Source organism: Crinia signifera, chromosome 2, assembly GCF_055691185.1.
Source record: "Crinia signifera chromosome 2, ASM5569118v1, whole genome shotgun sequence".
Lineage (NCBI taxonomy): Eukaryota > Metazoa > Chordata > Amphibia > Anura > Myobatrachidae > Crinia > Crinia signifera.
Window position 1 is genome coordinate 333,204,329 of NC_139218.1, and position 24,709 is coordinate 333,229,037.

A 24,709-nucleotide genomic window follows, 5' to 3' on the forward strand; every position below is an offset into this window, starting at 1 on the left:
CCGACGCGATGGACCCGATTTCTCCATAGGCTTCAATGTTAAAATATTTTAACATTGAAATCGTGTCGGTCGCGTCGGTCTTGTGCCATTACAATGGCACAAGATAAGATGGACTTGATAAAGTCCATTTTACATGTAATAAAATGGGAAATGGGCCAACATGGCCCATTTTTCATTGTATATGTCCCCGTCATGTCCAAATATAACTGACCCCCCATTGTGAGCGGCACCCCAGTATTGACGTCAACCCGAAGCGTGGCGAGCGCAGCGAGCCCGCGAGGGGCGGCGGTGCGCGTCCTCCGACCTTTTCATACCCCTACTATCCACGTCGGCGTGGAGTTGAGAATAGAATAGTGTGGCGAGCGCAGCGAGCCACCGAGCCCGAAGCGTGGCGAGCGCAGCGAGCCCCGCGAGGGGAGGCGGATACCTTCACAGCTATACGCGTCCCCTCGCGGGCTTCACAGGTGTCCATGGCGACGCGGACACCTGTGAAGCCCGCGAAGGGACGCGTTTACCTGTGAAGGTATCCGCGTCCCCTCGCGGGGCTCGCTGCGCTCGCCACGCTTCGGGCTCGGTGGCTCGCTGCGCTCGCCACACTATTCTATTCTCAACTCCACGCTGACGTGGATAGTAGGGGTATGAAAAGGTCGTAGGACGCGTACCGCCGCCCCTCGCGGGCTCGCTACGCTCGCCACGCTTCGGGTTGGCGTCAATACTGGGGTGCCGCTAACAATGGGGGGCATTTTTATTTGGACATGACGGGACCATATACAATGAGAAATGGGCCATATTGGCCCATTTCCCATTGTTTTCTATGTTAGATGGACTTTATCAACTACATTTGATCTTGTGCCATTATAATGGCACAAGTCCGACGCGACCGACAGTATTTCAATGTTAAAAATATTTTAACATTGAAGCCTATGGAGAAATCGTGTCGGTCGCGTCGTGTGCCTTAACTTTAAGGCACAGGACGCGACGCGATGGACCCGATTTCTCCATCGGGTTCAATGTTAAAAATATTTTAACATTGAAGCCTATGGAGAAATCGCGTCCATCGCGTCGCGTCCTGTGCCTTAAAGTTAAGGCACACGATGCCCACGACGGGCGCCGCCAAAATACACAAGTACCGTTTTTTATCATTTTGTGGGCATGTCCAGCACTCCCTGAGCAGCTGGGCAACCCTGCTTTCCCTACCTGCATTGATAGCTGCTGAGCATAACAAATGATTTAATTCTTCTCTAGAGGCCATTGCAATGATCGAGCAGGGCCATAGGGGACATTAACTTACAATGGCTTAGCAATTGCCCCTGTAGACCCGCAGTGGCTTGGAGGCGCTGGGAAAGTGTGGGTCCTGGGGGTCTTTGGGACTATTGCTGTTTTGCTGATGGGACCTACAGATCTACTTGGCTGTGGTTCCAGCACTTCTGCTCCCATTAAAAGTTCCCCTGTTTTCATGGGGGACCTCTCCTAGCATTATTAATAACTGGCTTCTGCGTGGTGGCATCTTGTGGGATATTTTTATGGGAGCAGGAATGCCGGGACCACAGACAAGTAGAACTGCAGTTCCCGCCAGCTACAGACTCAGCGGCGGTGGCTGGAGGAAGAGGGGGGGTGTTGGGGGGAGCTTCACATTTTGTATTACGCCACTGTCAACTTAACTTCAGCATCACATTCCTCCTCATATTTTGAAAGTATCAATCCCTAAAAAACATGAACTATTGTAAACACATGCCATGTATGACCTTGTACTGATTTGTGACATATTGACTCGTGCTTCTGATTTGAGAAATGGAACTGAAGTTTTTCGCTGAACTGATTCTACAGTATGAAGATTCTCTCTGGCAACCAGATGCTTAATTGCTCCACCAATGCCATTACAAAGAGATTTACTATGGCTGGTTGCAAAAAAATGCCCACGATGCTTTGAAAGTGAAGTCTTGATCATGGCAGTACAAATTGAGAACGTTTTGCAATTCTTATACTGCCCCGCACACCCAGGGCCGGCAACAGAAATAAAGGGGCCCTGTACATTTATATTTCTGGGGCCCCCCATCCCGCCACCTAATCCCAAACCCATACAACCCTCTTCTGCATGAGCTTCACCTAACCATTTGCGGCTCCAGATCCTGCTTTTAAGTGCAGAATTCTCTTGTTCTCCATCCTGCTGGCCTGACTCCTGGCTGCTGCTTCTTGCTGGCCTGCTTTCTGCCGACTTAAAAGAACACAGAGTGGCCACAGGTGGCTGAGCACACACACACAGTAGATAGCCAGGCCTTAGGGGTCACTGACAGGCAAGCTAGTACAGGCAGCGGCCGGGCTGGGCACAGAAGCTCTGGGGCCCTTCAGATTGCTGGGGCCCGTCACACTTGTCCCCCTTGACCCCCCCTGTCGCCGGCCCTGCGTACACCCAGTAATACACATTTTTTTGACAGCAGTAATGTTTTCCTTAATGTACTGAATTCTGTGTTTCGTAAAAAATGCTACATCATGTTCCACATCATCAGACAAGGCACAGAAATGTGTAATGAACAGGTCATTGCACTGGGGAAGATGATCATAGGTTACAGCTGTGTGCAGTGTTCCGAGTTCTGAGGTAGCCACTGATCCATTATAACAGGCGGAGAAACGCGTATTGTGAGCCCTACACAGTCCGGTCTGGTCACCGCTGAGCTGATAATAGTGCTGGTAAAATATTGGGAAATTCTCTGACTCAATAATATGGTGACCTGCGAATTATTGACATCAAAGTACCTGGAGCACACCTCTGAATAAAGGGAGAACTGCACTGTAAACAGACACCACCAAAGTGCCTAAGCAAGTACTATCTATCTATGTAAGGTATTATGTCATGTATTGTCTATGAGTTATACGTAATGAAGTGCACGTTGAGTATTCTGAATTATATATATTTTTATTAAAAATAGTTTTTATATACCTAAACTGTTGTAATTATTGCACTGGGTACAGCTGTGCCTCTGAAAGGTAACAATTTATAATGTTAGTACCCCTGAGTGTTGCTTGTATACAGAGGATCACAAATCCTCTGATAAGGGCCTGCAACTATACCCAGAACAGGGAGAAGGTTTGCCAGGAATTTCAGAACCAGCGCTACTGTGTGACTTTTATGTCACTTCTTTTCTCAATTTTTTTTATTGCTCTGATCGTGCCAGACATGATGGGTTAAACCCAACCAAAGTGATCATTGCATTGTGAAAAGTGACACGTGGGCGCCCAAATGGGTAACTTTTTGCATAGTTCAGTTTGCGAGTCCAGGGGGGTATGAGCTGAAATGTGTCTTCCCGCAGCTCATCATGCTCAGACAAAGCAATTGATGGATGCTCCATTGGGCACCATCTAGTGCCAGTCATAGGAGGAAACAATTGAACTGCCCCCTATAAATGGGAAAGGAGTACATTCAGAGTGGAAAGTTAGAGGTGGCACATTTTCCACAGGTCAGGTATGTCAATGGCCTCCCTTAGTTAGAAGGTATGCAGTCAGTGGACAGACAATGTGTACGTCCACAGTCACTAGGTCGACCACTAATGGCCAACAGTGACTAGGTCGACACCTTAAAATGGTCAACATACCTTAGGTCTACACTGCCAAAAGGTCGTCATACGCTTATGGTCGACATAGGCTATGTCGATTGTCAAAAGGTCAATGTGATTTTTATATTTTTTTCCAAATAAAGGTGGTTTTTCATACTTTACTATCCAAGGGGGCATAGAGTGGGAATATAATAGTGTGCCGAGTGCAGCGAGGCACTGTGCCCAAAGCATGGCGTGAGAAGCGAGCTATGTGAGGGGACACAGTACATATATATATGGTGTCCATGTCGACGTACAATTACATAGACACTAAAAAATCATGAAAAGCTCATGTTGACTGTCCTATGTTGACCATAAACGGGTGTCAACTTTTGACAGCGTTGCCTAAGGTAAGTCGACCCTTTATAGGTGTCAACCTAGTCACTTTTTGCAGCCAGTGGATGTTATCTTGTAATACAGAAGCTAAATATGAAGAATGATGCTGAATATGCAGAGTGACATATTTGTTCCATAGCTTATCTATGCAGAGTTACTTATGTCCTCATTAGCTACAGCTTTGTGACCTGTGTCTGCATAGACATTGGTGCGCTCACTTGTTCTTCACAACCTGCATCAAATAAAGACAATAAGCAGTTATTAAACATTTTCTTTACAGAGATTGTAAGTACAGGTAGTGAACAGACAACAATATACAGTCACATAAGAAGAGGGTGCTGGGCTGCCATGTGCAGTGGCAGATTCAGGGGGGGGGGGGGGCACCTGGGCACGTGCCCCCACTGTCAGTTAGTTTGGTAGCTGAGGACCAGGGCTTTCCAACAAGCCCAGCCCCGTATCTCTAGCCCCCCGGGAACCGGAGATATCGCCTGGTAAAGCTGTAACTTTTTTTTTCCCCATAGGATAATATGGGACCCGTCAATTCCGATCCCCACCCGGTTCCGATGGCTGCCAATTCCCCCCCTGGCATCACAAAAGCTTGTGGTTGATCTCATTCAATTCCAAATCGTTGGTCCATATCGGTCAATCAGTTCCAGAGATATTGCGTGTAAACCGATTTTTCTATAATTTGAAATGTAATTTCATGGCTGTTCATGTTCTTTGAGGGCAGATTACTCTGGAACCAAACGTTCCAGTTTTACTGGACCAAAATCATTCAAAGCCCACTCAAAAGTTCTTCAATATGATACTTGTCTCATGTAAATGGATCAGTTGGTTCCAAAGATATAGCCGGTTAAATAGATAACTGGTTAAAGGGGGGGGAGGGGTGGTTTTCTCTCCCCCTCACACCAGAAAATGGAGGGACTAGGCTGGTGTAAAAGGAGCCAACCTGGGAATGCATTTTCTGGTGTGAAGGGGGTATTATTTCAAATAGCCGGGACCTGCAGTGCTCTGAATACAGCCAGGCTCTGCCACTGTCAGTGGCTATCACTTCTGCCTGGCGGCGGCTGTCCCCCATTTACTGCGAGCATGTATTCCCCCTTGGCAATGAGCATGTAATCCCACATGGCAACAAGCATGGAATCTCTGACAATGAGCATGGAACCCTTGGCAATGAGCATGTAGATAAGCAGCACTTATGTAGCATAATTTTTAATATGCATTATGGTGTTTGGCATAATACATAATGGACATAATGGCGTGTAACTTAACGTGTAATGGACATTATGGTGTAAATGTTTAATGCGCGCCTTTGGCAGACAATGTCCCTGTTTATGAAGCGTATTGTGAATTTTGGCTTAATCTGTGTGGCATTATGTGAATTCTGGCTCAATCCGTGTGGCATTATGTGAATTTTGGCTATATCCATGTGGCATTATGTGACTTTTGACTCATTCCATTTGGCATCATGTGTAAGGGGCAAGTATAAGGGGGTCTAGTATTTTGTTGCATAATGTGTAGAAGTTGTATATGGTGTTGTACACTACACACCAAAGACACGCCCTCTGTTAAGTGGCCACACCCCCTTTTCCGGAGCGCGCCTTCGGCGAGCGCACAACTACATCCTTCACTTTTGTCGCCAGGGTGGGCCTGCATACTTTAAATGCCAGGGACTATTTTTAATCCCATTCCCACCCTCTCTTTGACGCTCTCTTAGCATATACACTTGCACCACTAACACCGCTCTTCCCCCACCTAAACCCTCTTTTATCATGGTGCCCCCCCTGTCATTTTATCCTGGATCCGCCCCTGGCCATGTGCACCTTATATGGTCTTTATGTCTGTAGCTGTGCAAGTGGAAAGCAGCACCATTCTCTATAAGAGTATCTCAACAACTGGCCACTGTTATACCCCGTCTCTGGTATTGTTTAGTAATGATTATCCACTTCGGTGGTATGCCCCGAAATTTTCCGGACTCAGCTGCGCTGCCGCAGCGGGCTGTCCCAGAAGATTTCCAGGCATAACACAATACAGTAGGTAGGTGAGCGCCAGTGGTGCCTCCAGCACTGGCGTGCACCTACATGCTGTTCACCTTTCCCCTCATCTGTCCCGTTCGAGCCTGGCCCCTCTGGGCACTCCCAGCCACCGATCATCACTCTCCGCCGCTCATTACTCCCCTCTGCCGCCGAGCACCGCTCCCCCGGAGGTTCGGGAACTCTCGGGAGCACTCCGGCGTTTGTGTGCTGGGCACCGTCGCCACTGTTGCCGGGCACTCCCCCCCCACGAACTGCTGTTGATGCTTCTGGCTGCAGAACGACCGGGGCAGAAGGTAGTGGCTGCAGCTTGATTGGTGGGTTTTCCTGAGACAGGACAAACCTGCCCTGATAGGTTTGTCCTGCCCCAGGAAAACCCTCCACTTCAAGGGGTTAATGCTGGGTACACATCAGAACGATCTGGCCTCACTTCCCCCAATTTCGATCTCGACCGATTGTATGTAATTTGGGCATGTTTGGGTGGGTTTTCAATCCGATGCACGTCCCCGCTGGTGGTTTGGTGGTTTTGGAGATCCTACCTGCTGTAGTCAGGATGTGTAAAAGATCCCTTCTACTGGGTACAGATCGTGAGCGGATCATGAGCAGATTGTGTGCTCCAACAGATCATGCGACCATTCTACAATTGTCTCACAATCTGCTCACGATCATAATCGCTCTGGTGTGTACCTAGCATAACATTAACCTAGCCTTCAAAGGGAGGGACTGTTCTTAAACCATGCCAACAGTTCTTTATTTCAGTGCCAGACATGCACTTGTCAGGTTGTTGAGTACATAGTGAGTGATAATTAACATGATCACATCATTGGGTGAGGTATAATGTTGACTTTCAGCACTACAAGCAGGCACGGAACAGACGACCCGCGCATGTGCTATAAAGTACAGGAGCCAGAGACTGAGGCTACAGTGGCAGCGGCGGGTATGGCTGTGCACCTGCGGCCACAGGCCATGTGCACACACAGAGTAGATGGCTCTGAGCACCGAACGGCCAGGCGCACACACAGTAGACAGCAGTGGCACACAGTGTCAGTCAGACTCAGCCACACACAGATGGTGCACAGTAGACGGCCTGGCCGCAAGGGTCAATGACAGGCCAGCGGCCGCGATGGGGCATGAAAGCTCTGGGGCCCGTGAGAATGCTGGGGCCCGTCACACTTGTCCCCCTTGACCCCCCTTCCCCCCTGTCGCCTGCCCTGTCTCTACCTGTGGAACTTTTGTAATTTGTCAGAGAGTAATGAGTGCACCTGTGTACCTGCTAGGTGATCTGGAAAACATGAACTGCTGGTAGCTCTCTCAGACTGTAGTACTCTGATTTATTGCAACTTTACCTAAAACAAAATGCTCAGTATTAAATGCCCTATGTTAACGCACTGCCCCAGGGGCGTCCCTACCTTTGGTGACACTCGGCATGGGAATTTTTGTGCATTCGCAGTTGAAAAACCAATGCTAAACTATGCGGTATGTGTGGGACTCTGCATCAGGCCCTTAATTAGAGGGTAATGTATTCAGTTAGTATAATTTGGGAGATGTCTAATATAGATCTATAATAATTAGAAACTCTACCTGAATCATCCGGCTGTCTCCCAGTCAGTACGTCAGCACCCACATCTGCTTGTGGAGCCACTTGATCAGTTGCTTGTGGTGTGGAGCAAGTAGTTCTTGTTTGCCCGACAGATTCGTTGTCTTCAGGTATACCTTCAGATTCTGATGACACTTCAGTTTTTGAGCATTGCATTCTGTCATTCTGGGGTTTAGTCTCCACTTTGTCCTCTGTGACCTCCTGTGTTCCCGATTTGGAATTATCCTGTGTTTTATCATGTGAATCATTTTGTGTTATGTCCACTGTGTCTTCCTGGCAATTGCTACTGAAACACTCTTGTGTGTAGTTCTTTGAATCCTCTATAGTTGCATCTCCTGGCTTGTCCTGGGGTGTATCACTGGTATTTTCCTGTAGCAGGTCCTGCGTGTCTTCCATGTCCCTCTGCACCATTTCAGTAGGATAGTTTGGATGAACTTGTGTTGTATTTTCTAAATGATCCTGTGCTGCGTGCACCAAGCCCTGGTTTACATCATTTGAATGACACTGTATGCTTTTTCCGGTGTCTTTGTCTATTGTATCACCTGGACCCACATGAGCAGCCTCTTCTGCAACCATTTCAATGCAGTGACCTCTAAATGTACTGTCTTCAGTTCCACTTTGGCCTTGTGTTATTATTGTATCGGCAATCCCAGAACTATGCTGTGGCACTTCTTCAGTGTCTGTGAAATCCTTACTTCCTTCTTTTAATCCACTTGCTGTATTGTCCTCCGATTGCGTCTCTTCTGTGCATTTAATTGTGTTCTGTACAATCCCCTCACTTTCAGATTCCTCTAATTGTTTCCCACAATTGTTATCAGGAGGAGCTGGTGATACATCCTGCGCTACCTCCTCCGATAAAGTACAAGAAATGCCATCCGTGGAGGGATCGTGTATGTCACTGGCAGTGGAAGATAAGGAGCTCTCCTCACACTTCTGATCTATGGACTCTTTGTCAGTAGCTGTAATGTTTGTCCCAGGGTCTACTGAAGCCATGAAAAAGGAATTGGTAGAACTTATGGGAGATGAGATCATCAGGGAATTTCTTTTACTGAAAAGTAAAATATTTAAATTAGCCAAACAATGATTACTTGATGGGAAATGAAGACAGGAACAATATTAACAAGTCTTAAAAGTGACCAAATGCAAAGAATCTCCTTCAAGAAGATGACATTTGTGCATATGTGATTATAGTAAATCCTATTTATAATCTCTAATTACATGTGCGAGAAAATATGTTTTTTCCCCACACACAACCAAAGAAGGGATTAATATTCTTATTATGAAATTATTCCAGAGAAAAATCATCTAGTGTAATGGCAGGGGAAGGGGGGGCATGGCCCTCATTTTGATCCTTTCGAAGTAGAAATAGCCCTGCCCGCTTATTTCTGCTTTTGATCCGAATGCCGCAGGCCACGCATTGGGATCGAATCGGCATCGAATGCGGCTGACACTGTACGATTCTGGGCCACTTTCGATTTAATGTAGACTATTACTAAGCAATGAATTTTGCAGATTTTGCCTGGCACATTTATAAATGTCAATATTTAATGCAAAACTATTTTGTATTTATTATTATTGTTGCTCTTTTAAATCTGTAAAGGTGCCCACAGACGCTACAATTGTACTGGGCTATGCGTTTTTGACTGTACAATGGTTCTATACAATTTTTCTTCCAGCTTGCTATGAGATGTGCACTTGGATGCATGTGATGAACCCATGTTTGTAATGTTAAATTTCAGATGTAGTCTAAAAAGTACGTGCAGCACGTACTTTTTTAGACATACAATATCGGGCTCCAGGGAACATAAACACCATCCAATAATTGTACATAAGATGCAATTTGTGCTTAAAAAGTACAAAACGCATTCGATAATTGTAACGTCTGTGGGCACCTTTAGGCAAAGCTACAAAGATTGTGGGTTTTGGCAATCCATTGCTTATTAAATCTACCACTAAAACTGCGAATTATCAGTCATTAAAGGTTGGTAGGCAATGCATGAGAGGACGCTGCAGGTTATATAAGCACTAATACACTGCAGTAGTAGCCATTCCAGACACCTGCTAGTGTTGGGGCCCTGCATTTTTGGCCATCCCCAAGCACTTGCATCCTAGGTGCTGGCACTGTTTGCTCCCCCTTCCCTCCGGCCCTGGTAAATCCTATTTGGAAATGTTGATACATCTATGTAAAGAACTGTTAGTGAATCGGCTAATGTTATTCTAGTTTGGTAAGCAAGTCTTTTTCAAGATAGTATTCCGATGGATGCTCATCCTTATGTGATAATATTGTATTGTTTGCCTTTGTTGTGGTTATGAATCAAGCACGCTGGGTAGGGGGATACATCACTGTACTAACTTTTCTATAGTGGTGCCTTTAACACCAGTGTTCCTGCCCTAGTGTGATCTCACATCATTGTCCTTTATAAAGTGTATGGTTTTCCACTTGCTTTCATTCCCCTCCACACATTATGATGCTGAAGCTGTCATCACTAATACAATCACACATGTCAGCGACGTAGCTTTGTTTGGGGCGTCCCCGCCCGCCCGTCCGTCCGGCCTCCCGTGCCTGACCCCCATGCCCCCTGTGCCCCCTCCCCCCATTGCCGCATGCTTACCTGTCCGCGCGTCCCGGCTCCCATCCTGGCTTCAATAACTTCTATGCAAACGGACCACGATAAAATGGCCGCCCCCATACCGCAGACAGTTTGAGAGAACAGTCTGCTTTATGGGGCGGCCATTTTATCGTGGACCGTCTTCATAGCATTGGTTGAAGCCCGGAGGGGAGCCGGGACGCGCGGACAGCTAAGCATGCAGGGGATGGGGGGCAGGGGGGATTACTATAGCACCCTCGCCCCCCGGCGCCCCCATATGCACAGCGCCCCCCCGCGACCGCGGGGGCTGCGGTGCTATAGTTATGCCACTGACACATGTGGACCGGTCATTCCCTTTTCCAAGCCCAGCTCCTTCACCAGCTGTTGGAACCATTTCAGTGTTCTGGAGCTGAGGACATCCGTGTAGCTCAGGAGTTGAAGATTGGATACAATAGGCTGCTGAGACCTTGATCAAACACACCATAAAACAAAGTACAGTATATGACTCACATTTGGCATGCAGAATATTGTAAGTAAACAGAACATACCTTTTAACTCCTTTAATGACAAAAACTTTATTGGAATGCTGCTTCTCCAGTTTACTCATGACTTCATATAGGTCATGGTTAAGCTGCAGGGAAGATCATCAAGGACATATTGTATTATTCATCGTAAGCATGATGACCTGTGTTTGTACTTGTAGCAGACAATTGTTGCGGGAATTTTTTTGACAAACAAAGAGGTTTATTTATACCCCTTTTACACCAAAAATCCCGGATCCGACACTATTGGGCTGTCCCCAGCACCCGTGCAGCCCCCAGCCCCTGTCCGCGAGGTGAATGGATGCTGCACACAGGCATCCATTCACCTCCTCCCTACCACCGCTGCTGTCTGCAGAGTACAGCAGACAGCAGTGGAGGCTGTGTGTGCCCCCCATCCAACCTGCAGACGCTACAGTCCGCAGGTTGGGCTTTCATCATTGATATAAACGGGAGCCGGGTCGGATTTTCCGGCGTACCCGTTTGCACTGCCCTCTACCCAGGTCCTAGCCGTGTTCAACCCAGGTCAGAAGTCCCATGTAAAGGGACACAGGGTGACCCATTTACAATGCCTCTGACCCGCCGATGACCTGGGTTTTTGCGGTGCTAATGTACTAACATTGGAGTTCTATTGAAGATGGAATGTTGCTATGGGCATCCAACCATACTCTATCTATTATCTTCTAGAAGGTGCTAAATAAACAAGAAGTAGAACCTGATTGGTTGCTGTGGGCAATATCCCATTTCCAACAGAACTCCCATCTTTGTAAATAAACCCGCAAAGGTCCATACACACTGGGTGATTATGCCCAGCGTGTATGGACAGCAATGACCGCTGTCATCGATGGGGGGAAAGCCGCTCAGTGCACACTGAGCGGCTTTCCCCCTGCCCGACGCGGTCAGCGTGGGGGTGGACGGCCATGAAAAGTGCAGTGCTATGCATAGCCGTCCTCAAAGCTGCTCATCTGATGGTAATACTAGCAGATGAGCGGCTTTCCCAGCGAAATACACACTGGGCGGCTTTGAGCTGAAAGCCGCTCAAACTTGCCTGGGGAAAACCCAGTTCCATTACATCCTGAAAACAATATCTAGTAACTAGATCTGCACGTGAGAGTAAGCCATGGTTGTAGGCATGTCACTCACTTTCCTAGAAAGCCTTGCTGGAACGGCATCACTACACTTGCCCTAGGGATGTGTTATGCTTTGGCCCTTGTTGTACCTAAAGAGCTACAGATGTAAACAATATAAAGAGATATATAATACCTAACTGCTGGACATAATACAATCATTCTACACGCTGTACAGATGGTTTTGCTGTATACATATCTCTACAACATTATATGATCACTAATCACATTATGATAGCACAATACTATTAGTTGTTATACAGGTATTACATAATACCAACTTACATGACATAACAATAAAACAGGTATGTATATTCACTTTCATTTGAAGAGTCATAAAGCACTAAACAAAACCAACATGAGATGGAAACTCATGGAAAATGTTTTTTAACATAAAACTATTCTAATATTCAGCATTCAGACATAGGACGCTGCTCCTACTCTACACGACTCTACTGCTGGATATAACCATAATATAATTATGATACACTATGAGGGTCATTCTGGTAGTTCGTGACATGGTTGCGAGGGGATACGACACCGGGGGTGGTGATTCGGCAGGCGGCAGGGCAGGCCCTCTGGGACTCGGTAAGCCGCGAGCTTCTCAGCTTAGCAAGTCAACCAGAACCAGGGCCTATATACAGAAACAGGGCACTACACCTGCATTTAGGTGTACTAGGACTTGGACTTTTTATTGTTTTAAATTGATAACTTAAATATATTATATTTTACACCATACATGGTAAGAGCAGATTTAGGGAATTGGATCTAGCAATAATTCTTTTTTCCAAATGCCCCCATACACAGGGCCTGATTAAAGGTTACAGGTGCCCTAGGGTGATCATTCCTAAAATCATAATCATATTCCCACCCCCATATGCCAGATCATGACACAGACATGAGTTAAGACAATTTACACTTTATCTGATGTAAGTGATGGCTTAACACATGTCTGCTCTTTGCACTGTAGTGAGGGGAGTGTGTGTGAGGCGACAGAGGGTGGGCTGTACATGGGGGAGATAGAGCATGCAGCCATTCAGTGTGACAGGGGAGGAGGCCAGCAGCACAACATCCAGCCTCCATCTGCTATACCTGAAGGAGGGAGTCCTGGAGATCTGCAGCAGCCATGGCATCTGCAGAGCAGGCTGCCCCTGTCCTGGCGAGCGCGGTCACTGCCTGGATGCTGGCTGCCTACACTGTGCGGCTGGCTGTCAGGCGTGTGCTGGCACACGGTCTGACTTCACCGTCCTGATAGACAGTAATAAAAAGTAGGTTTTTGTACTGAGTGCACCACAGTAAGATACAGGGATGGAACACAGCACAAAAACCTACTTTTTATAATCAGCCTATTGGTTAATCAGGCCCTGCCTATACACTAAACCGAAGTATCGCATGCAGATGCTGGGATGTCGTTTAGCATACAATCAGGGCCACAGAGAGGTATACCGGGCCCCGGTACCATTTTGGGGGTGAGGTCTAATCGCAGGAGGCGTGTTTATGGGGGTTTGAAAAAAACACCCTAAAGTCGAGGCGGGATTGTTATTGTTGCCCCCTCCAGCAGCAGCAGAACACACCTACAGCATGTGCTGTGCTGGCAGCAGGCTCAGCATGAGACGCTCATGATGAGACTGCTGTCAGCACAGCACATGCTGTAGGCGTGAGCTGCTGCTGCTGCTGCTGCCCTAGAGGGGGAAGGGGGGGAGGGTCGGACCAGGGCCCCCGCCAGCCCCCTTTAGCAAGCCCGTCCCAGGTAATTAGTACCTGCTCCCCCCCCCCCCCCTTTTGGGGGCCCTGCATACAATATATTATATGCGACTCCCAGCAAGTGCTTTCAAATCTGACTAATCTTTTGCGCAGCACATGTGATCTCTGTATCCGATCCGATGATCGTGGGACCGAGCATTGGATCAGATTCAGAGGTTAGGCACATTTGGGCACTTTTCACCCGTTTTCTCTGCCCGAACCCTCAGAATTGGGTGAAACGGGCCCAAATGGTATAAGTGTATGGCCAGCTTTACACATGAAAAATAAAATTGCTTTTATTAAGATAAACTAATAGACAAAGGTGCATTAAGTAGCCTCATTCTACAAAAGTACTTGGTGTTACCACCTGCTCTGAAGATATTCTATTTTTGCTAATTTGTGCATTCTTTTTGTTTAAAAGGACCTTTCCATAAATGCTCTTTGACTAGTATAAATAAACTTTCACACATGAAGAATGACACAAGTACTAAGACATTGCCAATTTAAGCTGTTTTTACAATTCTGCAAATATTGGTACAGTTCCACATGCAAATAAAGAAGCAATGAACCATCTGTATGTTTTGGCATTTGAAGGCAAATGAGCCTTTTTCATATGTACTTATTCAAATCCATCTGTTTGGCAGCGATTGCACAAAATAATGCAGCCGTTCTCAAACTTGGTCCTCGGGACCCCACACAGTTCAGGTGTTCCAGGTCACCCGGCATGTGTACCCGGCAGGTGTACAGGTGCATTCATTACTCACGGACACATTTTAAAAGAGCCACACGTGAAGCTAACTATTTGACGTGTGATTCTGGCCCTTATTCTGGTTCACTTGCACAGGCAAATTCCTTCTCAAATGGACAAAACCATGTGCACTGCAGGTGGGGCAGATGTAACTTGTGCAGAGAGAATTAGATTTGGGTGGGGTTTTACTTCAAAGTGAGATCTATATTGCAGTGTAAAAATAAAACAGCCAGTATTTACCCTGCACAGAAACAAAATAACTCACCCAAATCTAAATCTCTCTGCACATGTGGCATCTGCCCCACCTGCAGTGCACATGTTTTTGTCCATTTGAGAAGGAATTTGCCTTTGCGAGTAGGCCAGAATAAGGGCCTCTGTGAGGAGATCTGCAGAACATGCACTGTGTGGGGTCATGAGGACCGAGTTTGAGAACCTGTGATATACTGTATACTAGATTCTTCTTCAAATACCCCTTAAAAAAACACTGACTCACAAAAGCAACATTTGGAGAAAAAAAAAGCGGATACAAACTTTAGAAACAATAATTTTGCATAATCAATAGGGACAATCCAATTCCCCAAGATTGACATGCTGAGTCGATCTGAAATGGTACTTCATGTCTGCAGGTATCACCATAACTGGCTGTTACTGTAAGTATAGCCAGGTATCATTGGGATGCCCAGAGGTACAATGCCAGGAATTAAATTCCACCCAAGAACTATAAAATATTAAACTCACTTTTGTTATCCAAAAAGGTTTATTTTTTTATATTTTCGAAATAATACTAATAAATGTACACAATGTATTTACCTTACTCATCTCTTTGTAGAAAACATCCCTTAGATTTGAAATGTTCTGGAAAATAGTCACATAGCACCCAACTCGGCTGCAAAAAAAAAAAAAAAAAAGAAATCATTGGGAGGGATGTCATAAAATTGTATATAATTATTGTATACCATTGATGTTTTTAAAACTGTCTATTAATGATAGTTTACTTGAAGTGAGGTTTTACATCAAGACACTGCCCAAAGCACTAGGCTCCCAGAATAGTTTATTACTAGTGAGTAGTACTGTAGTGATAGTTTATTAGTATTGAGTACTGTAGTAAGTAGTTTATTAGTAGTGAGTAGAAAAAACTTGCCAATTCTCCCATACTCATGATTTTCCAGGCAATACCCTGCAACCAGAGTATACGAATCTCCTGCATCCCACCCAGTTACTAGGGAATCGGCAGTATGAGGAGACAACTGTCGTGATTTGCGGCTCTGTATACAGGAGCATCCATATAACTGAGTCCCACCTCCGCCCCACAGATCAGTAAATCCTGGGCCGTAACTAGGGGAGGGGGGGGGGGGGGGCTGGGGGGTCACGCGCACCGGGCGCTGGAGGGGGGCGCTGTCAGGTCCGGGGACAGCCAGCGGAGGTCCGGTGACAGGCAGCGGGGTTCCGGGTAGGCTCTGTAGCGGCAGCTTGACTCTGTCCATCTCTACTCTCTCCTACTAGCGCGGCGGCGGGAAGCGCTGTTGATGATTTTGAAAAGACTTGCCGGACGCTGATTGGCTGAATTCAGCGGGGAGGCGGGTCGCCGGCGCCAGGGCCAAGGTGGTCATTTGGTCCCCCCCCCCATCAGGGGAGGGGGGCACCAAATGACTTCCTTGGCCCGGGCACCGGAAACCCTAGTTTCGGCCCTGGTAATTATCTGCATTTTGCTGTGACCCGGTGGATCTAAGCAATAACACAGCCGAGCCCTGATCCCCAAAAGTGTCCTGTATTGTCTCCTCTTTGGTTTTTTCCCACAGAGGAGACCATAAAATGATGTATTAGTAATAATTGCAACACTTCTATATGACTGATACCCCTTTCACATCGCACTTTTAAAACGGTATATTGCCGTTTTTTTTTCCATTTTAAAACGTTTAAGGCTGCAATGTGAAAGTGCCAGAGTTGATTTACCGGTTAAAGTTAACCGGTATTTCAACATGGTTAAAAAGCAGAGTCCTACACGGTTCAAAGCCGTTTTTTTGGCAGTTTGAACAGCTCTATTTCAATGGCTTGAAACGTGTCCCTTGGGGGTTAAACGGGTTGAATGTTTGAATGGTATTAAATGATTTTTAAAACGGTTTTCACCTGCAATGTGAAAGGTCTCAAGGCTCAGACCCGTTTTAAAGTCCCATTTAAGAATACCGTGTCATTACCCATTTCTGCAATGTGAAAGCAGTATTAGACATTATCTGACATTAAAAAATTCTCTCTTGACCACAAGATGGCACTAGTGGCTTTAGTTGCTATTAATTTCAAACTAACTATCCAGCATTGAATCGTTCCTTTAATTCTGTGTGACAAGGTTGCCAAACTTTTCAAATGATATTTGCACGATATTTTTTTATTGATAAAAAAACCCTCAAGTCTTTTATCAAGAAGATATACCGTTGGTGGATTGATTGTTAAGTCCAAGTGGGTGTATATGAGCATGCATCTAGAGTAGATATTAATTAGTGAAATGAAAAGTGATCACTATAGAACAGCGGTTCTCAAACTGTGGGTCCTGACCCCAAAGTGGGTCCCAACCTTCTCAGCATGGGGATGCGACTCCATGTTGCTGACCATCAGGGTGATGACTTTTCTAATCTCAATCAGTGATTCAAAAAGTCTGAAGTAACAGATAACTCAACACATTCTTCAGACTCCTCACATCATTTAGTGCCTCCACAATGCTGCAATGCATGTGGGTCATTCCATGAAAATGGTAATTTCATGTAATGTTTGATACCAGTTTTCATGACAAGCTTTGCATCAAAATAAAGGCATATTATGTACCACACAAATCATACCTCCCAACTGTCCTGTTTTTCGCAGGACCATCCAGGCTTTTTGGGATGGTCCTGCCTCCCACCCGGGCTGGCAGTGTCCCGCGGTGGTCGGGGGCTGTTGGGAGTCCCCCCAGCCTGAAGTAAATAGATGCTGTTTGCATGCGCACAGCGTCTATTCAGTGTCGCAGAGAGCGTAAAATGGGGACGTGGCCTAATAGTGGTTAATTTGCATATGACACATCCTAATTAGCATAGTCCACACCCTCTTTTAGGACGCGAGTGTCCCTATTTCTAATCTGCAGAAGTTGGGAGGTATGCACAGAATATGCAAAACACATGCTCAAAAAATATAGTTCACATTATATTTTTAGTCAAAATTTAACAGTTGCATAGGTGCCGATTTATGTTTTTGCTGGTGGGTGCTCAAGTAAAAAATATAGAGGAGTGGCTTCATGGGGAAGGGGTGTGGCGACAAAATAATACCAATTTATATTACAGAGCACAGTTGTCTCCAAAATACAAATTACGGCAACAGAGTTCCAAATACATAAATGCCCCAACAGTGCTGGTACATAAATGCCCCCACAGTGCAGGTACATAAATGCCCCCACAGTGCAGGTACATAAATGCCCCCACAGTGCAGGTGCTCCGCGGACAGGATACACTCTTCCCGGCATACTGTTTCCCAGGTGGCCGCAAACTAGCAAGTTAATATGGCGGCCCAGCAGTGGGACTCGGGCCCGTGGGTGCTCATCAATTTCCGTGGGTGCTCGGGCCCTTGAGCACCCACAGAATCGGCACCTATGAACAGTTGTTATCATGGAATGACCCTTGTGCTGTCTGCTGACTACACATGTGATGTGATGACCTTCTGCAGTAACTTGCTGGGGTCCTGTCATTATTTTTTATTGTCTGATGGGGTTCCAGAGCAAAATATTTTGAGAAACCCTACAATAGAACATATGTAAACATCAACAATTTGCCAGGTGTTGCTATTATAGATGGCTGTAGTGTACCTGCTGTACAGAACTGGCAGCTCATCCCGCAGTTCCTTATTCAAATCTTCGAAGATCATTTGTGCTTTATTAAACTCCTCTTCTGCCTGATTAAAAAACAAACTTGTATTTACTTCACTGACAAGATGAATTAAAATATGCATTTAGTCAAACTTTTATTAAATTAATATTTTCATTGGTTTAAGTTTCTGGTCTTGTTGACTTGAAGGATGGGTGGAAGGGTTAGTGGGAAACAAGTGAAGAAGAAACCAATGAGATTCTAGCTAGCATTTATCAAGGGCATTTTATAAAATAATAGGAAGAAGCTAATTAGTTGTTGGCAACTTTTTTCCACTTTGGTTTTATAATAGCCATTATATATTACATTTCTATATAAAAAGGGCATAACACAAATACATATATTCTTGCACTTTAGTTTTTGTGATAATTATACTTATAGAAAAACATTTATGTATCATAACTGTTCAAAATATTATTTGGGGTGTTCCTTCATGAAGGCAGTTGAGGTTAGATTATAGTTGAACTTGTCTGCTGCTCCTCTCTGGGCATTGAAACAATTTTATTTTCTGTATTGTCTGTTACAGACTGTAACTGTAACTGTGAGGCATTGTAATTAAACAGTTTATCATTGGAAATAAAAACCAAATGTATTGAAAAAACTAGACACAAATAGTACATTGTGATACCTCGAAATGGTATTGAATATGGCCATGTGTTGACTATGAGGACACACAAAAACATAACTTATCAGAGAATAACCATGGATACAGTCAAAATAGCAATTAAATCAGGTAGCAAATCATAAGGGTGGCTAAAAGAACCTGGGAGGGAAGCACCGGTCAGTGTAATATCGCTCAACAAGGAGATAGGTGGGTCCTGTGCAAACGTACTATAAGATTCCAGGTGATATGGCAGAGGCTATGAATAATTTGTTCCTTGGTTGTTTGTGGGATTGCATCAATATAAGATTACCACAGCATAAAAAAGCATACCACCTGTCTTCCTGATATAAGAAGTTTCTACCCAATCCATTCTGAATAAAAAGTGCTGTTTATTAAAAAAAAAAATTAGGGGTAATTGAAGAGGTGTACTGTTAATCCAGCCCTGTAGGACATGTGTCTTACCTGCAGCAGGGAATATGCTACATTTTCCTGGCTGTCCAAAGAAGCGAGTTTGCTTTCACCAGATATGGTATCTTTCCGTCATGTTGATGGAGAAAGCACAGCCAGGGCTGGCAACAGAAATCTTGGGGCCCGGTACCCCGCCCCCTTGTGCAGAATATTTTAGTACACTGCATACTGAACGTGTTTTTTTGTTACAAAAGAAACAATTCATGTTCACTAATCCCAGGGGGGGGGGGTTCCAGGAAAGTACCCTTACGGATTCCAGGCAGGTGACTTTATTAACCATTGCTAGTTACTGCACTGCCACAGCCATGCTTACAGTCCCTGAGTCCCTCAGAACCTTGGGGCCCCTCACAAGCTTGGGGCCCGGTACAGGTGTCCCCTTTGACCCCCCCTGTCGCCTGCCCTGAGCACAGCAAATCCATATCATCTGAAACAGCCCTTTCCAAAAAGGTATTCATATGTCTCTACGCAGCCAGTCACACGCGTGTATTAACAGCTCCAAGGTTATCGGAACAATGTCTAGAAAATGCCCCCATTTTATTTTGGTTGGTAAAGTTTCCACAGGGCTCTTCTGGAGTGACCCTCCTTTTATTTTATTTTTCGATGTGACATGCAACCAGCGGGCCCACGCATCGCGTCAGGAGAACCATTATTTGGGCATACAATCCTTCGATTTATCGCACAGGTGCTGTCGAAATCGAAGGATTGTATGCAATATCGCCCTTGTGCAGTGTATCCCAAATTGTATGCCGTGGTTCCCTTGGGTGCCTCAGGACACATAACCGGGGTGCCCTGGGTTGGTGGTCCAGGACCAACTCAAATTATCAATGTTTAATTATTAATGAGCCAAACCAGTGCTGATGGCTGCCAATCATAAAATATGTACAAACAGAAGCAAATCCTGCCCTTTACCACATAACTGACCCTAAGAATCACATATAAACCCAATCTAAATAAGTTTTTTTTTGGCCTAATTCTGATACTCTAGGCCCTAGAGATTGGGTTTATATGTGATTCTTAGGGTCAGTTATGTGGTAAAGGGCAGGATTTGCTTCTGTTTGTACATATTTTATGATTGGCAGCCACCAGCACTGGTTTGGCTCATTAATATAGGGTGTCGTGATTCAAAAAAGATTTGTAACGCCTGCCCTAGTGTATGGGCAAAATTGCTTAGAATCACTGAGAGGGACTGTAATGGGTAGAGCAGACAGGGATCTACAATAATTTTAAGCAGGTTAGCTCATCCAAGACAAGGTAGGCAGCCCAACCCTTTAGTATCATTACAAACAATGCGGATAGCCCTTCCCACATTAGACCCATACTGGTTCTATGGACGTCTGGGCAAAAGATTTCCTAGGTATGGTATATACGTTTTAGCATTGCTGTGATTTTTCCACATTAATACGGGTCCTATAAAGTCTTATGGGAAGATGCCATTTAGGTTAGGCAATATGTCAGCAAAGGCAGATATTTTGATTTGTTGATGGCCAATTTGTATGCCGTGGAACAATGACCAATTCTGAAGTGTTCTCAGTAAAGGGTCTAGTGCTAAATAGTAGAGGACCTAGGGAACAACCCTGATGGGTGCCTCTCTCCAGGTAAAAACTGGGTCCTATGACTATCAGAAAGGACGTGGATTGGTTGCGATAAAAGTAACCTATTGTGCCAAGGAAGCACATACACTGGCTCAGATAAAGTCTTGGTTTTTGATTTCTTCCACAGGTGAACAGCATACCAGGTAAATCAGCACAGAACTGCAGCATACAGATGTCACAGCATAGTACAAACACTTCAGAAAGTTCCAGTGGTCCCTACTGTAGCCCAAACCCCGGCCTATCACTTGGGCAGCTTTTCCACCATCAAGAGAAATGACCATCTGCCCTTATATCAGATGGTCAGATCAGTTTCTCTCTTACCTTAGTGATTTTCCCCTCATCTTTTTTCTTGGCATTCTGTAGAGCCTCCAGATGGTGCCTGGCACTGTCATAATCCACCAATTTTCTCCCTCTTTTTGAAATTTTCTCCTGTGAAGTGTGTGACAAAATGTTAGTAATAGAGTAGAAGAGTATAGCTCCCCATTGCTAACAGCATATTATATATAAAGTATCATAATTATAAAAATAACTAATTCTTGATATAATATTACAATATTATAGGTGTTCTCAATTCTGCATATTTTTTTGGCTCATGGATGATTTATTGGGTGAGCAGTATTTAGTATTAATAGTATTAAGTTGTCAGTGAAGTACTGTAATAAACTGTGACAACAAATACACATTTTTAAAAACCATATGTAGAGTACAATGTAAATTCACTTATAATGGGTTTATGACTGTATAACATAAACCAGTGGTTTCCAACCCTGGTCCTCAAGTACCCCCAACAGTACACGTTTTCCAGGTCACCCAGCAGGTGCACAGACTATTCAGGTACATTTTAAAAGATCCACAGGTGGAGCTAATTATGTCACCTGTGGTTCTGTGTGGAAACCTGGAAAATGTGCAGTGTTGGGGGTACTTGAGGACCAGGGTTGGGAACCACTGACATAAACTATATACAGTAGGTTTATTTAATCCAAGAAAGCCAGAGCTTGCATATACTGTAAGTTTGACAATAAAACAAAGACAGAATATGAAATAGGAAAATGGGTACTGTTGAACCTTCATTTCAGAGAACTGAGACATATAATTCTCCATGATGTGCACAGCCTGGTCAGATAACTTCTGCTCATAATCACTCCACAGAAGGTCATTGTTCTAAAGGGGGACAAGTTTTGTTAGAAACTAAAGACAAGTGATGTACATATTTACCACATTTTATTAGTCCAACTGCTTCTATAGAGGCTGTTTTCCATTTTATCTGTCACAAACTTAAATATCAAGTCATTTTTGATTGAACATACTGAAGATGAATAATGTGCTGAACGACCCAGTGCCATCCAGGCCACCTGGGTCTCCACCACGGACTTTAATAGTCAAAATTCTTAATTTCCAGGACAGAGATACGATACTGCATTTAATACGCTCCAAGCGGCAACTGGAGTACAACGGGGTCCACATCTCTGTGTTCCCAGACTTCGCACTGGAGGTGCAGAAGGAGAGAGCGAAGTTTGCGGAAGTTAAAAAACGTCTTCTGAAATACCCTATGGTATTCCCCTCAAAACTTCGGGTGATATATAATAATGAGACTATATTCTTCCAAACCCCACATGAAGCCACTAAGTGGCTGGACAATTATGCCCCCGGGCCAAGGCAGCTGGCAGACGGCAAGGCATTTGTGAAATTATAAATTTATTACCAGGGAGCTCCCCGCAAATTGGTGGCCTATTTTTTTTTAGCCCCCAGGTAATCGGGTTGAGCTCGTTTCTTTTTCTTTTGTCTTTTTTTTTCCTTGGGGGTGGGGAGATGGGGGCGGGGTTGGGGGAATAAGTATGCTTAGGGTTGGGTGGTATACAGGGAGGGACTAAATGTAGTATGTAATATGTTGTATATGTTATGTGATGTGATACTGCGCTTGTTCAATTGTCAATATAACCTGATATGGAAAATGGGGAACGTGAAGGCGACCTGGCAGAGATCCTTAACTAAAGTACGATGATTAATATTCTAGCTTGGAATGTTCGGGGGCTAAATTAAAAGATAAAACGGAGGATATCGGATGGGTGGACCCCTGGAGGGAGCGAAATCCATCTACCTTGCAGTTCTCATGCTTTTCCACCTCATCTCTCGCCTTTTCTAGGATATACCTTATGCTGGTCTCCAGGAGCCTCATCCCTCAAATCTAAAAGATCGAGTACAAACCAAGAGGCATCTCGGACCATTCCCCATTATTTATGGAGCTCTCTTTGGACAGTGACCAGGGATGTGGCTTCTGGAGGCTTAATTCTAATTGGCTACATAGAATGGAATTAAAGGTGGATCTGGGGGCTCAATGGCAAGAATTCTGGGAGTTGAACAGGGGTTCGGCCAGTGCACCCATAATGGGGGACACTTTTAAGGCCTGTATGCGGGGAATTTTCAGGAAAACTATAGCCGAGGTTAAAAGAGAGAGCAGAGCAGAATTACAGAAAAAGGAGAAGATATGTTTACTTAAGGAAGAAGAATATTTGATAAATAATACTGACATCTTATCAGGCTTGGCAGTCCGCACAAGTTTTAGATTTTTGGTGCTAATTGTAGTTGGTGGTTAATTCCTGAATCGTATTCTAAAATGGTGTTGAACAACTGTGACGGAACCCATTTTAGTTACAAAGAAAGCCTTCTCAGCGTTCATGGCAGGGACTATGTAAAAACCGGACCCGGACTAAACCCCGGACCGCTGGACCGGACATCAAAATATGCAGTCCGGAGCTTGTGGTGTCCGGTCCGGGGGGTGTCCCATCCAGGGGGTGTCTTATCCGGGGGTCCCTGTGATAGCTATCACCAGGGACATGGGGAGTTTACAGCCTCCCCATATGGTCCGGACCGTCCGGTTTTTGTTACATGCCTGGAACATACAGGGAGGCTTTATTCTCCCCCTCCTCCTCTCCCTGGTGACAGATGTCACAGGCAGCCCCCCCAGACAGGACACCCCCGGACAGGACATCCCCGGGACGGACGCTACAAGCTCCGGACTGCAGATTTCTTGTCCTGGTCCGGTTTTTACCCATACCCTTCATGGCCAGCTTGCATGACACACTTTGACTGCATACGTCACCGTTGCCTTCTGTAGTTACAATTTGCTCAGTTTAACTATGAAGCTGTATGGTGAATGTCGTTATATTTAATAGTAATTATTTCCAAAATTGTAAAACGGTATGTCTTTTGTAATAACGCTGTATATAATACGGCTCATTCACACTCCTTTTACCTCTACAATCGCTTTCAGCTCATTGTATCCGTCCCAGTCAGCTCTGTAAATGGCATGTAGTGTTTCTGCTAATCTCTTAGAGCTTTCGTGCATTGCTGAAAGATAAAAGGTACAATATGTACAAGTGATTATGGAATATAGGGAATATGAATTAGGAAATATAAATGAAATATAAGTAATAATATTCCTTGATATTTTCTAAAGAATTTACAGGTTCAATTTAATGCATTATGACTGTCCTATTTATTGTATTATATTTATTATAATTCTATATATAAACACCCTGCCTACAATCCTAGCACAATCGACATGTAAAATCAATATACCAATTAACATTTAAGAAACATGATAGACCCCATAACCAGCTCTCCGTGATCTGATTACACATACTGTAGAAACAAGATGGAGTCCGGTAAAGTACCAAATGAGAGATATTGGTTATATAAGACCATAGAGACTGAATTCATACAATAAGACTATTGGGGGTAAATTTACCAAGATGGGAGGTTTATTGAAGATGGGATGATGGCAATAGCAACCAATCTGATTATATTTCTTATTTATTTAGCACATCTACAGGCATGTCCAATCTGTTGCCCTCCAGGTG

General features: G+C 44.8%; 1 protein-coding gene across 1 annotated transcript in view; it reads right to left on the reverse strand.

Moving 5' to 3' along the window:
- Nucleotides 1–1,096: 1,096 nt before the first annotated feature.
- BIN2 (bridging integrator 2) overlaps nucleotides 1,097–24,709 on the reverse strand; it is a 41,333-nt gene continuing 17,720 nt past the window's right edge. The window contains exons 4-11 of the mRNA XM_083169454.1: nucleotides 24,103–24,197; nucleotides 21,915–22,010; nucleotides 21,171–21,278; nucleotides 18,128–18,213; nucleotides 15,112–15,187; nucleotides 10,693–10,775; nucleotides 7,541–8,604; nucleotides 1,097–4,158 (exon numbers count right to left, since the gene is read on the reverse strand). Coding sequence (XP_083025580.1) covers nucleotides 4,100–4,158; nucleotides 7,541–8,604; nucleotides 10,693–10,775; nucleotides 15,112–15,187; nucleotides 18,128–18,213; nucleotides 21,171–21,278; nucleotides 21,915–22,010; nucleotides 24,103–24,197 — 1,667 coding nt within the window. The 3' untranslated portion in view covers nucleotides 1,097–4,099. The remainder of the gene's footprint in view (nucleotides 4,159–7,540; nucleotides 8,605–10,692; nucleotides 10,776–15,111; nucleotides 15,188–18,127; nucleotides 18,214–21,170; nucleotides 21,279–21,914; nucleotides 22,011–24,102; nucleotides 24,198–24,709) is intronic.